General features: G+C 38.3%; 1 protein-coding gene across 1 annotated transcript in view; it reads left to right on the top strand.

Moving 5' to 3' along the window:
• The window catches only part of LCA5 (lebercilin LCA5), a 58,761-nt gene extending 43,292 nt beyond the window's left edge, over positions 1 to 15,469 (top strand). Inside the window, exons 4-8 of the mRNA XM_061427275.1 lie at positions 8,960 to 9,097; positions 10,005 to 10,101; positions 10,914 to 11,056; positions 13,253 to 13,385; positions 13,755 to 15,469. Of these exons, the coding sequence (XP_061283259.1) occupies positions 8,960 to 9,097; positions 10,005 to 10,101; positions 10,914 to 11,056; positions 13,253 to 13,385; positions 13,755 to 14,575 (1,332 nt within the window). The 3' untranslated portion in view covers positions 14,576 to 15,469. The remainder of the gene's footprint in view (positions 1 to 8,959; positions 9,098 to 10,004; positions 10,102 to 10,913; positions 11,057 to 13,252; positions 13,386 to 13,754) is intronic.
• Positions 15,470 to 17,681: the final 2,212 nt, after the last annotated feature.

Genomic DNA, 17,681 nt, shown 5'->3' with positions numbered 1-17,681 from the left:
CTTCTAGAAATTTGTCCATTTCTTCTAGATTGTCCAGTTTATTGACATTTAACTATTCATAGTATTTTCTTACGATTTTTTGGATCGCTGTTGCATTGGTTGCTATTTATCATTTTTCATTGCTTATTTACTTGAGTCCTCTTTCTTTTTCCTCACCTCTTTCTTGGCGAGCCCAGTTAAAGGTTTATCAATTTTATCTTTCAAAAAAAACAGCCCTTGTTTTCATTTGATCTTTTCTACTGTTTCTTTTAAATCTTTATTTCCTCTCTGATTTTTATTATTTCCTTCCTTTTGCTGACTTTGGCCTTTGTTCTTTTTCTTATTCTTTATTCTTTTTCTTATTAAGGTGGTAAGTTAGGTTGTTTGAGATTTTTTCTTGCTCTTGAGGTAGGCCCATATCACTATGAACTTTCCTCTAAGGGTTCATTTTGGTGTATTTTGGAAAGTTGTGTTTTCATTTTCATTAGTCTCTAGGTATTTCTGATTTCCTCTTTGATTTTATCATTGATCCATTTTTTTTATTAGCATTAATATGTTATTTAATTTCTACATGTTCTTTAGCTACTTTTCTTCCTGTAATTGATTTCTAGTTTCATACCGTTGTGGTTGGAAGAGATGCTTGAAATAATTTGTCTTAAATTTGTCAAGGCTTGTTTGTGATTTTGGTGTGCGATCTACACTGGAGGACGTTCCGTGTGCATATGGTATGTGTGTGTGTTCTGCTTGTTTTTTGCATGTAGCTTCATGCAGGTATCAATTAAGATTAGCTGGTCTGTTGTGTCATTTAAGGCCCCTGTGCCTTTTTGGTTTTCAGTCTTGATTATCTGTCCATTGATGTCAGTGGGATGTTAACCTCTCATACTCTTGTTGTATTATTATCAGATTCTCTCTTTGTGTTTGTTAGTATTTGCTTTCTGTGTTTAGGTGCTCCTGTATTGGGTGTGTATATGTTACCAAGTGTAATACCCTCTTATTATATTGATCCTTTTATCATTATACAAGGCCTTCCTTGCCTTTATTATAGTTTTTATTTTAAAGGCTGCTATGATTTTCTGTGAGTGTTGCTACCCACACTTTGTCATTTTTATCTTCATGGAACATCTTTTTCCACCCTCTTACACACCGTGTGTGTCTTCAGCCCTGAAGTGAGTCTCCTACAGACAGCATATTTAAGGGTCTTGGTTTTTGTTTTTAAATCCAGTCAGTCACCTACATCATTTGACCAGAACATTTAGTCCACTGACATTTAAAGTAATTATTAACAGGTATGTACTCACTGCCATTTCATTGCTTGTTTTCTGGTTGTGGCTACCATGGGGTTCACATATGTTGACTCATATCTACTTGCTTTAAACTGGGCAGTCTTAAATGTTTGAACTTTAATGTTCAAATACATTCTGAAAGATCTACATTTTTAAGCTGCATAACCCACATTCTGTATATTTGATATCACATTTTACATCTTCCTGATTATTCCTTAACTGTTTTAGTTACAGTTGCTTTTCTACTTTTTTCGTCTTTTAATCTACATACTGCCTTTCCTACAGGGATTTTCTTACTTCATTTCAATTTACACAAGACCCTTCAACATTTCCTTAGGGTAGTTTTCGTACGTTGAATTTTTTTTACTTTTGGTTGTCTGACAAGTTGTTTATCACTTCTATTTTAAATGATAAATATCTTTCAGAGCAGAATATCGTAGGTTACAGGTTTTTGCCTTTCAGGGCTTTGACTATATCATGTCACTCACTCCTGGCCTGCAGAGTTTCTGCAGAGAAATCAGCTGATAGCCTTATGGGGACTCCTTTCTCCTTTGCATATGACTCTTCTTTTCTCTTGCTGCCTTTAGAATTCTAACTTTTACCATTTTATTGTATATCTTGGTGTAGGTCTGTTTGGGTTCATCTTGTTTGGAACCCTCTGTGCTTTATCTGAATATCTGTTTTCTTTTACAGGTTTGGGAAGTTTTCAGTCATAATTTCATGGTATGAGATGGGACTTCTCTCTGTTCAGTGGCTGTCACCTCTTTGTCAGGGGCAGGGTCTGATCCCAAGTTGCCAAAACAGAAGCTCTTCATGTCAGGCACAAGCTGCCTCTGTTCCCTTTAAGTGTCTATGTTTCTCTCTCTCAGCACCAGGACCTTTGCCCCCAAGCAGGGCGTGCTGAAGCAGGTGGGGCCTGTTCACAGACAGAGGTTCAGCGCACTGCTCGGGCAGGTGTCTGTGGCTCCTTTGGATGCAACCCATGGCAGAGTCTTTTCCCTGGTCATGGCCATCCCACATCCAGTGCCACGCTGTGGCATGGACTGAGCAGGGATAGAGCATTTGCTTGGCTTTGGCTGGGGCACATAGTGAAGTAGTTCCAGGAAACTCAGAAACCAGCCAGACCTCTCCTCAGAGGCATGGCAAGACCCCTCACAGCAGATCACTGTCCCCAGTCTCCACTTTGCTCCACAGGGGAGGAGGAGCCTGTGTGGTTTCTCTGCATTTGTGTGGCAAGGGATATTGAGGTGTGGTACAGTGGCTGCTCCCAGAAATATGTCTTGCTTCTGGGCACTGCTTTAAAAAGTGCCAAAAATGGCTGCTGCAGACCCACCTGGGCCCTGTTCCAGGACTCTGCTGCCTCTGTGTCCAAAGGTTGAGTCTTTTCCCTGATCCTGGATACCCCAGATTTATTGCTGCATAGTGGCATGGAGTGAGCAGGGCTTGACTATTCACTTGGCTTGAGCTGGGGCTTGGAGTGACATGGTTGTGGGAAACCCGGTAGCTGCTAGAGTGGACCTTCCTCCACCCAGCCTCAGAGGCAGGCCAGTGTTCATGTGCTCCTCTTTAGTGGAGTCTAGGGTTCCCCAGCCTTTCCGTCTGTCCAAGCAATCCAGGGTGCTTCTCTCCTCCACTAAGACCCTAGGACTGGGACCCCAGTCTGTGGCTCAACATACTTACTCCCCATGTAATTTCTCATTTCCTGAGTTCTTGCCCAGAAGCACAAGTCCCTACCCAGTCACTTTTCTTTCATTCCTATTTACCTGTTTATCTTCCTTACAGCTTTGGTTATACAGCCCTTTTTTCAGTTTCTAGTTAGTTTTCAGTGAGAATTATTTGATCTGTAGACATATTTTTGATGTGTTCATTGGGGGAGGTGAACTCCATGTCCCCTTAACTCCACCATCTTGATCTCCTTTCTTCCATGTTGGGAATTTGATTATTGATTCAGTCTCTTTACTCATTATTAGCCTATTCACATTTTATGTTTTTTCCTGATTCATTTTTGGTAGGTTGTGTGTTTCATTTTTTCTAGGTTATGTAAATTTTTAGCATGTAAATTGTTCATACTAGTCACTTATGATTCAGAGCATTTCTGTAGTATTGGCTGTAATCTCTCCTCTTTCATTTCCAGTTCTTTTTTCCTTAGTCCAAGGTAAAGATTTGTCAGTTTTGTTTATCTTTTCAAAGAACCAGCTCTTAGTTTCATTGATCCTTGCTGTTGCTTTCCTGGTCTCTATTCCACTTACTTCCACTTTGATCTTTATTATTTCCTTCCTTTCGCTAAATTCGGTCTTATTCTTTGAGCTCCTCAAAGTAAAGTTCAGTTCAGTTCAATTCACTTCAGTCGCTCAGTTGTGTCCGACTCTTAGCTACCCCATGAATTGCAGCACGCCAGGCCTCCCTATCCATCACCAACTCCCAGAGTTCACCCAGACTCTTGTCCATCGAGTCAGTGATGCCATCCAGCCATTTCATCCTCTGTCGTCCCCTTCTCCTCCTGCCCCCAATCCCTCCCAGCATCAGAGTCTTTTCCAATGAGTCAACTCTTCGCATGAGGTAGCCAAAGTATTGGAGTTTCAGCTTTAGCATCAGTCCTTCCAAAGAACACCCAGGACTGATCTCCTTTAGAATGAACTGGTTGGATCTCCTTGCAGTCCAAGCGACTCTCAAGAGTCTTCTCCAACACCACAGTTCAAAAGCATCAATTCTTCGGTGTTCAGCTTTCTTCACAGTCCAACTCTCACATCCATACATGACCACAGGAAAAACCATAGCCTTGAGTAGACAGAGCTTTGTTGGCAAAGTAATGTCTCTGCTTTTGAATATGCTATCTAGGTTGGACATAACTTTCCTTCCAAGGAGTAAGGGTCTTTTAATTTCATGGCTGCAGTCACCATCTGCAGTGATTTTGGAGCCCCCAAAAATAAAGTCTGACACTGTTTCCCCATCTATTTCCCATCAAGTGATGGGACCAGATGCCATGATCTTCGTTATCTGAATGTTGAGCTTTAAGCCAACTTTTTCACTCTCCTCTTTCACTTTCATCAAGAGGCTTTTTAGTTCCTCTTCACTTTCTGCCATAAGGGTGGTGTCATCTGCATATCTGAGGTTATTGATATTTCTCCCTGCAATCTTGATTCCAGCTTGTGCTTCTTCCAGCCCAGCGTTTCTCATGATGTACTCTGCATATAAGTTAAATAAGCAGGGTGACAATATACAGCCTTGACGTACTCCTTTTCCTATTTGGAACCAGTCTGTTGTTCCAAGTCCAGTTCATGTTGCTTCCTGACCTACATGTAGGTTTCTCAAGAGGCAGGTCAGGTGGTCTGGTATTCCCATCTCTTTTAGAATTTTCCACAGTTTATTGTGATCCACACAGTCAAAGGCTTTGGCGTAGTCAGTAAAGCAGAAATAGATGTTTTTCTGGAACTCTCTTGCTTTTTTGCTGTTCCAGCAGATGTTGGCAATTTAATCTCTGGTTCCTCTGCCTTTTCTAAAACCTGCTTGAACATCTGGAAGTTCACGGTTCACGTATTGCTGAAGCCTGGCTTGGAGAATTTTGAGCATTATTTTACTAGCGTGTGAGATGAGTGCAATTGTGCGGTAGTTTGAGCATTCTTTGGCATTGCCTTTCTTTGGGATTGGAATGAAAACGGACCTTTTCCAGTCCTGTGGCCACTGCTGAGTTTTCCAAATTTGCTGGCATATTGAGTGCAGCACTTTCACAGCATCATCTTTCAGGATTTGAAATAGCTCAACTGGAATTCCATCACCTCCATGAGCTTTGATCGTAGTGATGCTTTCTAAGGCCCACTTGACTTCACATTCCAGGATGTCTGGCTTTAGGTGAGTGATCACACCATCATGATTATCTTGATCATGAAGATCTTTTTGATACAGTTCTGTGTATTCTTGCCACTTCTTAATACTTTCTGCTTCTGTTAGGTCCATACCATATCATTTATCAAGCCCATCTTTGCATGAAATGTTCCCTTGGTATCTCTAATTTTCTTGAAGAGATCTCTAGTCTTTCCCATTCTGTTGTTTTCCTCTATTTCTTTGCACTGATCACTGAGGAAGGCTTTCTTAGCTCTCCTTGCTATTCTTTGGAACTCTGCATTCAGATGCTTATATCTTTCCTTTTCTCCTTTGCTTTTTGCTTCTCTTCTGTTCACAGCTATTTGTAAGGCCTCCCCAGACAGCCATTTTGCTTTTTTGCATTTCTTTTCCATGGGGATGGTCTTGATCCCCGTCTCCTGTACAATGTCACGAACCTCATTTGCCGGGGACCAGCCCCGGCTGATCCAGGGTACTCGAAGGAGAGACGGCGTCGGCGAGGGTCAGGATACGATAGCTTCAATTAGATATTAATTAGAGATATAAAGAGTAATAGAATAAGGATAGCTCAGTAGGAAAATTCAGTGGAGAAAAGAGGCTGAGTAGCTTGGTTTACGCGGGGGACCAATAAAACTTCAAGACAAGAAGCTTGCACCACTTACGTAGGCCGCAGGCGTCCTTCTGTTCTCCCGAAGGAGAGGAGACACTGAGGCCTCCCCGGTCGGATCTTAGAAGCCCAGGCAAAATTAGTAAGCATGGTGGGTTCCGCGCTCCAGATGGAGACTCAGCCAGAGGGAGAGAGAGACATGGGGAGACCAGTATTTCGAGAAACTGATCCCAATTCTTTATTTTCCAGAGTCTGTTTTTATACACTGAGATGTTATACAAAAGTCACATGGGGACAGCAGTCCTGACTTTTATTAAAGTCAGGTGCTTCACACAAATGTATACAGAGGTCTTAGGGGTGTTACATCATCTTCTGGCCAGGGGGGCCTGCTGACAATTTACGACCCTCTCCTTGTGACAGCGGTCAGTCAATCAGGACACTTATTTCTCCAGGGCTGATTATTCTCAAAACAGATGCCACCCAAGTAAAGTTACATTCCTACAGGGTGAGGGTGTAGTGGGTTTTAGTTAAGGAAAGAATTTACTTAGCCTAAGGTCTAACGTGATTAATATCAAAGGTTAATTCTATATATTCATTAATGTGTGTAAGGGCAGGGGATATGGAGACTTAGCAACAAACATTGGCTCAACAAATGAAAAACCCTTCACCAATACAATTTCTAATCAGCCCATTATACTTATAGTTTTCTAACTTCTCTAAAGAACCTGTTTTTAGAGGGTTTAAAGCATCTTGTGCCTCTCACGGTTGGGAGGCTGTGAGCGATCACATGTGGCCGGACAAGCCTGTCAGGCAGGCCAGAGAACCTTCAGAGGAGTTTGTAGGTTAAAACACTCTTGTCACACCCAAGAGTTTTTATTGACTGGAGCTCTAGGTTAACTCCTTCTCCGAAAGAGGTGGTGGGGGACAGCCCCCCGTAAAGTCAGAGGTGTAGGTAAGAGCACAAAGTAGTAAAGTAGGCAGGCTCTGGTTATGGGGGTAGACGCTTGAGGATTTCCAGGGGGACTCCTGAGGCTCGATCCCGCCTTTGCGTATGTCGAGCCTCCTTCCTCATGACCTTTGCCATGGGCAGAGTACCTCACTCTGGCCCCCAACACTCATTCCATAGTTCATCAGGCACTCTATCTATCAGATCTAGTCCCTTAAATCTATTTCTCATTTCCACTGTATAATCATAAGGAAATTGATTTAGGTCATACCTGAATGGTCTAGTGGTTTTCCCTACTTTCTTCAATTTAAGTCTGAATTTGGCAATAAGGAGTTCATGGTCTGAGCCACAGTCAGCTCCTGGTCTTGTTTTTGCTGACTGTACAGAGCTTCTCCATTTTTGGCTGCAAAGAATATAATCAATCTGATTTCGGTGTTGACCATCTGGTGATGTCCATGTGTATAGTCTTCTCTTGTGTTGTTGGAAGAGGGTGTTTTTTATGACCAGTACATTTTCTTGACAAAACTCTATATTAGTCTTTGCCCTACTCCTTTCCGTATTCCAAGGCCAAATTTGCCTGTTACCGCAGTTGTTTCTTGACTTCCTACTTTCACATTCCAGTCCCCTATAATGAAAAGGACATCTTTTTTGGGTGTTAGTTCTAAAAGGTCTTGTAGGTCTTCATAGAACAATTCAACTTCAGCTTCTTCAGCGTTACTGGTTGGGGCATAGGCTTGGATCACGTGATACTGAATGGTTTGCCTTGGAAACGAACAGAGATCATTCTGTCGTTTTTGAGATTGCATCCAAGTACTGCATTTCGGACTCTCTTGTTGACCATGATGGCTACTCCATTTCTTCTAAGGGATTCCTGCCCACAGTAGTAGATATAATGGTTATCTGAGTTAGGTTGCTTATTTGAGATATTTCTAATTTCTAAATATATGCATTAATACTCTAAACTCTGAGTTTTCACTGCATAACACAAGATTTGTTGTGTGTATTAAATATTTCCATTTTTGTTGGTTTTAAGATAATTTTTTAAATTTCCCTTTTGATTTCTTTTTTGACCTAGTGGTTGTATAGACATGTGTTCTTTTATTTCCACATTTATAAATCTTTTCACTTTGTTCTTGTTGATTGATAGCACTAGTGGTAAAGAACCTGCCTGTCAGTGCAGAAGACATAAGAGACAAGAGTTCAGTCCTTGGGTCGGGAAGATCCCCTGAGGAGGGCCTGGCAACCCACTCCAGTATTCTTGCCTGGAGAATCCCAAGAACAGAGGAGCCTGGTGGGCTACAGTCCATAGGGTCGCAAAGAGTCAGACATGAGTGAAATGACTTAGCACAAGCATACAAGCATAAGTCATCAGAAAAGATAGTTGGTATGATTTCATTCTTCTTAAATTTGCTAAGATTTGTTTTGTGATCAGTATGATCAATCTTGGAGAATGTTTCATGTGTACTCGAGAAGAATAAGTATTCTGCTACTGTTGGATGTAGTGTTCTGTATATATCTGTTATTTCATTTGTTCTAAAGTGTGGTTCCAACATTTCCTTGTTGATTTTCTGTTTGGACAGTCTTTCCATTGCTGATAGTGTGGTATTGAAGTTTCCTACTGTTATAGTATTGTTGCTGATTTCTTCCTTAAGATCTATCAGTATTTGCTTAATATGTTTCAGTGTTTGGGTGTTGAGAATGTGTATGTTACGATTGTTATGTCTTCTTAATGTATTGACTGCTTTATCATTGACCTTTGTTTTTGTTACCTTTTTTGGCTTGAGGTTTATTTTATCTGATACAAGTAAAATTATGCCACTTTCTTCTGGTTTCTGTTTGCTTAAAATACCATATTCCATCCTTTCACTTTGATCTTGTATGTCTTTTGAGCTGAAATAAGTAAAAACTGGGATGATGCTCTCTGCACCTTGAATAGTGCTGTGTAATTTTACACAGCTGTCTCAGTTTCTGTTTGCTAAACAATGATTCCCAAAGCCAGTGTTTCTCATCACATCTTTTAGCTGTCTTTTGCTCCCAATTTAAATGACTGTCCATGTACTCTTCATGCAGCATTTATATATAAATCATTGTGAAAAACAGTAAGTGAAATAATAGGCTAAATATCTTACTAAATTGTTGATAAATCTGTGTTCCATTTCATTGTATATTTATGAACACAAAGCCCAGTCTAATTTGTGTCTTGTTTGGTACCACAAAAAATGTCATTTTGACACTGTGTGCAGTATTTTACTGTTGAATCATTTTTTAAGTACTTTTTTCTATGTATTTATATACATATCATAGGATCTATCAAGAAACCTTGAGCTAAGTACTAACAGTTACCAGCGACAGTTGCTTGCCGAAAGGAAAAGGGCATGTGAGGCTCGTGATGAAAATAAACTTCTTCAAAAAGAGCTACAAGGACTGAAAGACAAATTAAAGGTAAGCATTTTATTTTAAATTGCATCGTTTCTCCCTATGATATATATTAGATGAAAACTCCATATTTTAACATTGTTATCATTTATATTTGGAACTTTGATTTTGACACTTATAAAGAAAATATTTATTAATATAATCACTGTAACTAAAAATGAGACATTAGATTCACTAATGTAGATAGAAATGCAGCAACTGAAAAAAGTTATAGAATCCTGGAAGGAAAATTATGGGTCTAGAGTCTTTCTGTGTTGCATGGTTGAATAATCCAATGTTTTTCCTCATATAACCCCATGATTGATTATTTTTAAAGTTGTTTCAAATAATGCCCATTCTTTTCATAGTTTTTAGAGGAAACATTCAAATTATTTAATTTTGTTGAAATAGATGTTCTTAATTCTACCCAGAGGTCACTGATGGGTTGACATATTGCGCAACTTAAAGCATTTATGCATTATCTTTCATAGAATTTTCATTTTGATAATCAAATTTTCAGAGAGAGAAAGTCTTAGCTGCAAAATGGTGAAAAACACTTGTGTTTCTAAAAAAAAGGTCTAATTTTTAACTCATCTTTAATTTGGAACTCAAATTTGAGAGATGCTAATTAAATTCTTTGTCTCTGAGGCTAGGCCTGGAAGTCAGTTGAAGACAATAGGAGTGGGTAGAAAAAGACTTTTGCTTTATTCTGATTTTCTTGACTGCTAGTGTGTATTGGATTTTTAATGGAGAATCATTGGTCTCCCTAACCTAAATGCCCTAACAGCATTCCTTTCTATAGTTGGTAGTTGCAAAGGGAAGCTGGACTTAAGTGTATTCCAATTTGATGAGGAAAATACCAGTGGACAAGATGAGGATTTTTATTTTAAAGTGAAACTCTATACATTCTTAATTATATTGGGTTTGTTTTTAGGAAAAGGAGAGAGAACTGGACATAAAAAACAGATATTCTAATCGTCTGCCAAAGATTTCTCCAAAGAAAGAAAAAGAATTTACATCAACAATAAATGGTATAGTAGTTGTTATTGTTGAAAGACATATTGCAGTTTTTATTATTAATAAAATAAATTAATAAATTAATTTTTAAGTAGAAGGAAGCTGAGGGGAAAGAACTTTATTGAAATAAATTTAAATTCCCTTATAGGTACTTTTCAGAAATCTTTCACTTTCTCAGCTTTTTCCCTTGAGGTCATTAAAGTTATTTTTTACATAATTAAAAATGTTTTTAATACAAGTTATTTTTTTATCTTTTATGAAAAAATATAAGCATACCCTAAATTGGAGATTATAGTATAATGAACCTTTATTTATGGATTACCTACCTTTTAATAGTTATACATTTTACTAATTTTATTTCATCTAGTTTGTCTACTTTTTTCTACCTTAGAGGAAATCCCATCTGTCATTCATTTCACTCATAAATACTTTGGTGCTTTTATGCATATCCATACTTTTTTTAAAAAACAAAAGTGTAAATTTCCTTCTTCTCTGAATTCCAAAAAGTTAAAAACATAAACTTCCAAAAAGTTTAATAGAATTTATTCCTCAGAACTGTCTTCAAGTCACAAAGTGAAAGTGAAGTCGCTCAGTCATGTCCGACTCTTCACAACCCCACGGACTGCAGCCCACCAGGCCCCTCCGTCCATGGGATTAAGTCACAAAATTGCCAGCAAATCCTAGAAATAAACAAATAGTAATAGTGAGTAGTCATGGACCTAAGAAACATGTATTATCTCATGTAGAGCATGAACATATACCAGTTGAATTCCATATATCTTAGCACTGTACAATTAGAAAAATTCTTTTATAATTTTCATGGTAGCTGCATGCCAGAGTGATTTTACAAACCAGTGTACAAAAGGAGTACAAACTAATGAAGACTTCAAGCTGGAGGAATATCCCATAACACCACAGACAGTTATGTGTTATGAAAACAAAAGGGAAGAACCTGAACGTCTTTCTTTGGTGAGTTTAGCAATATGATTAGGTACTAAACTCCAGGTGTGGAGTATTCCTAAATACACAATATCAAGCATTTACAAATCTCAACAATGAAGTGAGTGCTATAGCTGTATAAATATGCAAATAGCCTATTATAAGGAAAAAGATAACATCTGTGCTTTTTATTAAACTCCTTTGGATTGACTGTCAGTTAACACTATCTTTCAGGTGCTTCAGAAAGGTTATACTTTCTGGACTGGAGGAAGAAGAAAAGTTTTTAAGTGTCTTAACCTTTTTATGTCTCTTACCAGTTAGTCTCTAAAAATCCTTCTTGCTTTTGTGTTTAATAGCAAACTATAGTAGCTTTCAAATGATTTGTTAGAATTTGACTATTTTTTTGGCCTCCTGCATAAGAGACTTTTATAGGTTAGATGAATGTTGAACCAAGTAAGTGCAGTAGAATCTGACTTTATATCATTCAAATTAGAGTGGCATTCAGGAGCTCTGTGTTGGATCTTCATTAAAAAGGATTCATTGAGTACTGAAAGGTCCTTTTCTCTAATAGCGTTTTGTCTTTGGTGTTTACAGTTGAGATCTCCTGTGGTATAAAATAGAAAGGATGGACTAAATTGGTTCCTGTGTGTACTCTAGTTTTTTCCTTTATTTCATTTTGTTTTACAATATAAGTTATTGTATCTCTTTCTTTCTACATTTGAATATCATTGAAACTGTGTGTGTGTGTGCTAAGTCAGCGTGTTCAGCTTAGTGACCCCATGGACTGTAGCCCACTAGGCTCCTCTGTCATGGGATTCTCCAAGCAGGAATATTGGAGTGGGTTGCCAGGCACTCCTCCGGGGGCATCCCCCCAACCCAGCGATCAAACTCGCATCTCTCATGTCTCCTGCATTGGCAGTTGGGTTCTTTACAACTAGCACCACCTGGAAAGCCCATCTCATTGAGACTAGATTATGTTAATTTATTTTTAAAGGTAAAGCGTAGAATACCAAAGCAATTCTTAATTTTAGAAAGGTAAAAAAAAAAAAAAAGTTGCTCTTTTTTAAGAGTCAGCACAAGCAGCAGCAATCTGGTGTGGTGAAAGAGAGGATGTGGCCTTGGAATTAGCACTGCTTTTTAGTTAAATTATGATTCTCACATTTTAGTGACTTGTATGACTTCTTGGAACATCAGTTTCCTAATCTACAAAACAAGGGTGGGTTACCCTTCAGGTCTGTGGTAGTAACTAATCAGGAAGCTTATCCTGTAACTTTAAGGGGTCCCAGCAGATGGGAGCTGTTACTATTGGAAAGAGACCTAGAATACAGTGGTGCAAGCAAGAATCAAGACACTTTCTCTTGTAATAAACTGAAGGCCAGGGGATAGTCCAGGATGGGTGGACACCTTTGTTCCATGGTGGCCATTCTTTGCCTGTTTTTCAGTCATAAAGAATGTACCCTCATCTGTGTGGTTGGAATTGGCTTACCATACCTGGGAGAAGGAGGAATGAGGAAGTGCAGGGCAAGCAGTTTTTGTTTAAATAAATGTGGTCAGAAGTTGCATACATATTTCCACTCACTTTCCACTGTTCCTGTCTAGCTTCAGGGGAAGGCTAGCAAATGAGACCTCCAGTTAGGGAGCTCTATGCTCTGCTGAAACTCAAGGGATTCTGTAACTAAAAGGAAGGAGGAGGAAGTGGATACTAGGGGACAGTTCTTTCTTCTGCATGTCCACTAATTATATATTCTACTTTTATTAAGAAAAATCACACACACATATGAAAGGGACCATAAGAAACAATACATTTTAAGTTTACATTTTTTACTGATTTTAAATGTTATGAGATTTACTAATTGGAGGCCTTGGGCATAGTATAAACTTGAAAGATTGAGTGCGTCACTTGGGCCTTTAATAGCCTTTTCTTGTTAACTGAATTCATCAGATTTTGTTGTGAAATGTATGAAGTAAGGGTACTTTAGAATTTTATGTAGGATATTGGTTCTGATATGTCTTCCAAATGCCTCTTTAAAAATTTAAGAATTTTGTGTGCTTGTGAAAATCTTTCAAAGGTGGTAACTTGTGGCTTGCTGCTTTAGAAATGGAAAATTTGCTTTAATTTCTAACTTAGTTGGAATATGCTTAATGGGAGATAAATTTATGATACTTACTTTTCCCCCTTTTCTGGCATGTGAACTTGCTTTTTTTTTTTTTTTAAACACATAATAGGATATGGAATCTCAAGAGAGAGATAATCTTGGAGAAGCTGGGATTCTAAACCCAACTGTGGAAAGAGAAGACAAATTTGCTAAAGGTCAAGGACTCCGTGTTGTGAAACAGAATGTTGAGAAGCTGGAAAATGGTAAGAGTTTAAGCAAATGATGAGTCAACATCCCTTGGGAAAGAAAGGGTTAATATCCCCTAATATCTTCCAGCTGAACAGTGAACTGGTTATACAGAACAAGGAAAGGTTGAGACAGTGGTGGGGGGATTCTTATCAAGAGTCACAAACATCTGAATGAAGTTTTGAAGGAAAGAAAAAGAATGAAGACTTTAAGTCTTTAAGTATGTTTTTTAAACCCAGAATATCAAGTATAAAAATGAAATTTATAGTGTACTGATCATACACAAATTAGCTGAAACTGGTTTGTAAATTAAGATGAGAGTTGTTTTCTTATTTGAAAATACTGACTACTATAAAATCCCATTTTAAAAATTTGATTTCTTACAGGTTGGGAAAAAGAACTTGCTAAAAAGCCAAAGGAAAAGAAATCTTTGTTGGAGAGAGAAGGAAAGCCAGTGGAAATGTACCAAGTTCAGAAAATTGATAAACTGGAAGAAGAGAGGCTAAAGAAAGAAATGCTACCTGCTAAACTGAATGAAATCAACAGAGAACAAGACTCTCAGAATGTAAAATATCCTTCGCTGCCACCACTTCCCGACTTAAAACGAAAACTGCGTTCCCCAGAGAGAAACCCCAGAACACACATGTCCTCCGGATCCTCAGAGAGATTATTTAACGGGCATCATTTGCAAGACCTCAATCTTTCAACGACCAAAGGAGATGGTCAGAATCCAGGCCATACTCGAAGCGCAGCCTCTCCAGTTGAGCTTGTGTTTGGTAGCTATGTGCCTTCATTTGCAAAAACACCAGCAAGGTCAAATCCAGTTAGCCAAAAAAGTGACCTTTTGGGTTTCTCAGGAAATAATACAGAGAAATTTAGTAAAGACGGTACAGATTCAATTTCCAGACAAGAAAGAAAAGCCAACCTGATGGAACTGCTGTTTGGTACCAGTGGCAGCAGCAGCCTTTCCTCTAAAAACAGTGACCCAAATTCTCTGGCTGCCACTAAAGACGGTGACCCTCTAGATTTTCTCCCTGGAGATAAAAGCAGCTGGGGTAGGGAAAATAGAGATGATGATGACTCTTTGCTCAGCGAAGAAAGAAGTTTTAATCCAAGTAGACACCGATTAAGACGTGCAAACAGTAAGCCAGCGGTAAAAGTAGTTGATTCTGTAGAAGATGAAATTGAAGAAGTAGTGCTGAGATAATTGACTAGAATGTTTTTTTCCAATTGTAATTATTAAGATATTTTAATACAGTATTTAGCTAATTCAAGAGGTAAAACCTATTTGCAAAAAGGAAGTGAGATACATCTCTATTTGCACAAAGAAAGTAAGATACATCTCTATTTTTGGTTTCATTCAAAAGAGCCTCCTTCCTTATTGGCAAACTAGCTACATGGTGTGGTATGAGCTACTTTTCACTGTATTTATATACTAAAAATTATTCCTTAATAAGGACTTTTTAATACATTAATAAAAAATATAATACATTAATAAAAATATATTAAGTCCTTATTAAGGAATAATTTTTAGTATATAATTAGAGACCTACATCTTCTAAATTGTGTTCCTGTTACTTACTAGGAACTGAATTTCTCAAAAGTGCTAAACTATATCAAATTTTTTTATAAAGAGATTTTTGGATTGATATAAATAAGCATTTACTATGTTGTAAATCATTCTAATATATGTAAACCACAATATTTTTGTAATGCAGTCCTTGATATTATCTAATGTTAATTTTTTTCATAGCTGCTAATTTTTCAGCCAAAAGTATTCTAATTTTTAGGCTGTTTTTTTTATTAAAGGCTTTTTTCTTTCAAAAGTCCTTTAGTAAAGTTTTAAATTCAAGTCATTTTTTTCTACTTGATGTTTTCCAGTCTTTTTAACCAGATGTAATACGGCAGAATTGTTAAAATTAAATCTAAAGTTATAGACTTAGAAGCATTATGGAGTTAAGCATTAAAATTGGAGATTAAAATGTACAGAACAGGTTTTTCTTTATGAACAAACCTTAATGGATACATTTTTTTCTAAATGTCAAGTTAAATTTATTTGTACTCCAAACTCTTACGAATAAAAATTTAAAATACACTGTGACTCTGTTTGAATGATACTTTCCTTAGGTCACTTAGGAAATATATAGTGGAAATAAGACCTAAAGGGTTTTTATTTCCTTATTCACCTTTTTAATTTTCCTGTTCAGTATTTTTAGTTGAAGTAGATGAATTTGCCTTAAATCAGGTTAGACAGTATGCTTAGTCTTATCAGATAGTTTTAATTAATCATTTCACCCTAAATAGCTATCATAATGGCATATATTGCTCATAATATTCAAAGGTAAGGAGGATTAAACTGAATCATAAATCCATTTCATGGCTGACTCACTGTTGTTCTGATGCTCCTCTCCACCTCATTTTCAGACATACCTCACTTCTGTCCTGGGCTGGGTGTTACTTGGGTAGAGCCCGCAAGTCTGCCTGGTGAAAAGGGGACGGGAAATTTGTATTACTGTGACAGTGTGGACTTTCTAGGATTAAAGAAGTTACCATAAATTGTCAAGAAAGGATCTGCTCTTAAAGCTTTTTTTCTTTCCACACAATAAGTGCCCCTTTCACATTAAAGTCCCCTTTTATATCACTTGAAAGTGCTTTTTTACTTTTGTGAAGAGCATGGCATGTATTCATTCATTAACTGTTTGAGTGCCTCCTGAAGGTGCCCTGCTCAGCGTTAGGTGCCAGGAAGAGTCAGACCCTGCCCCACCCTCGGTGTGGACATGGAGCAAGGCCACCCCTGCCCTTTGTCCACTCCCTAGGTGGCCTTGGGTTCCTTAGCACTCTCTGGTCTTTTATAATACTGCTTGGGCTTCCCAGGCGGTGCTAGTGGTAAAGAATCCGCCTGCTGATGCAAGAGATAGGGATTCAATCCTTGGGTTGGGAAGATGCCCTTGAGTAGAAAGTGGCAACCCACTCCAGTATTCTTTCCTGGAGAATCCTATGGACAGAGGAGCCTGGTGGGCTACAGTCCATGGGGCCACAAAGAGTCAGACGTGCTATGAGGAGTAAATACTTGGGTTAAGCTTTGGCAGGGGGCCTGGTACCTGACAAACAGTAAACACCAACTGTCGTCCCAGCTATTTATAGAGTTTCCTTGAGGGAATAATTGGAAAAAATAGAGCAGAGATGTGTACATGATAGATGACACAATACTTTGAGTACAATATAAGCAAAAAGAGCTGCTAAACCTCTTAGGCCTGCACTTCGCACATCCCTTACTGTATTCAGCACTGACCATGCAACGTGATTGATGAGCTGCTTTCCTAATCTACAAATGCGTAGAATAGCTAAATTTTGGAAAGGTTTCCTGAAGACAGGTTTAGTGACAAAAGGAGGAGAGTTAGCTTCATAAAACAATGAAATCCAAAAAACCCAGGACGTTACAATGTGTGTCCCAGAGCTCCCTCAACGTGTGTGTCCCTGGATACTGCCCTTCGCCTCTATAAGATGGGCTAATTGTAGTCTCTAGCTCATGGTACTTGCATACATTAAATGAGTTGATGCATGAAAAACACTTAGAACTATCTAATGCTCAAGTTGTTGATATTTTGGAAAGGTAATGGAGGAAAGGGGGAATGATGTGGTATTGTTGAATTCTATATGTGGCAGTTGGCATTTTTAATGTACATGCTCTAGTTCATTGAATCCTCACAAAGTTTTTTTCTAAAGAAGGTACTTATTGCTCTCCTTTTATCATTGAGACTAACAGATTGCAATATGTGCTAAATCTATCACACACAGGTAATAGACTGCATTCACCAGTCTCAGTTTGCGTCCAGAGAAATAGAATATTTTAGGAAGAGTTTTGCATTAGTACTTTTTAAGTGGTAAAAGACAGATACCTAAATTTATGAACCAGGAGATTATTTTGGCTTGAATCTGGAAGGCTCAAGAAAATGTAGTTTACTCTGGAGGTTAAAAGAGGAGTGCTTACTCTGTCCACCTCTCAGCCTTGCTGGTATCATTTCCAGTTTTAATTCTACGTTTGCTAATAGTATGGGAATTAGTAGCCTCAAGCCACAGCATCCCTTCAGCTCGCACCTGCCTCAGAAAAAGAAAATCTTTTCTGTAGTTTTGGCAAAGGTCTGCTTGGCTAGTTGATGTAACGTGCTCGCCTGTAGGGCTGGTGGCGGGGGAGAGGTAGACACCCTACTACATCTCTTCATGGAATGATCAGTATTGCTGTGGAATGGGGAAGGCATTTTTCTCTGATGACACTTTGGACACAAAAAACCATATTTACTGCATTGCCCAAT

The sequence above is a fragment of the Bos javanicus genome, chromosome 9, assembly GCF_032452875.1.
Source record: "Bos javanicus breed banteng chromosome 9, ARS-OSU_banteng_1.0, whole genome shotgun sequence".
Classification (NCBI taxonomy): domain Eukaryota; kingdom Metazoa; phylum Chordata; class Mammalia; order Artiodactyla; family Bovidae; genus Bos; species Bos javanicus.
This window is presented reverse-complemented; position numbering and strand designations above follow the sequence as displayed.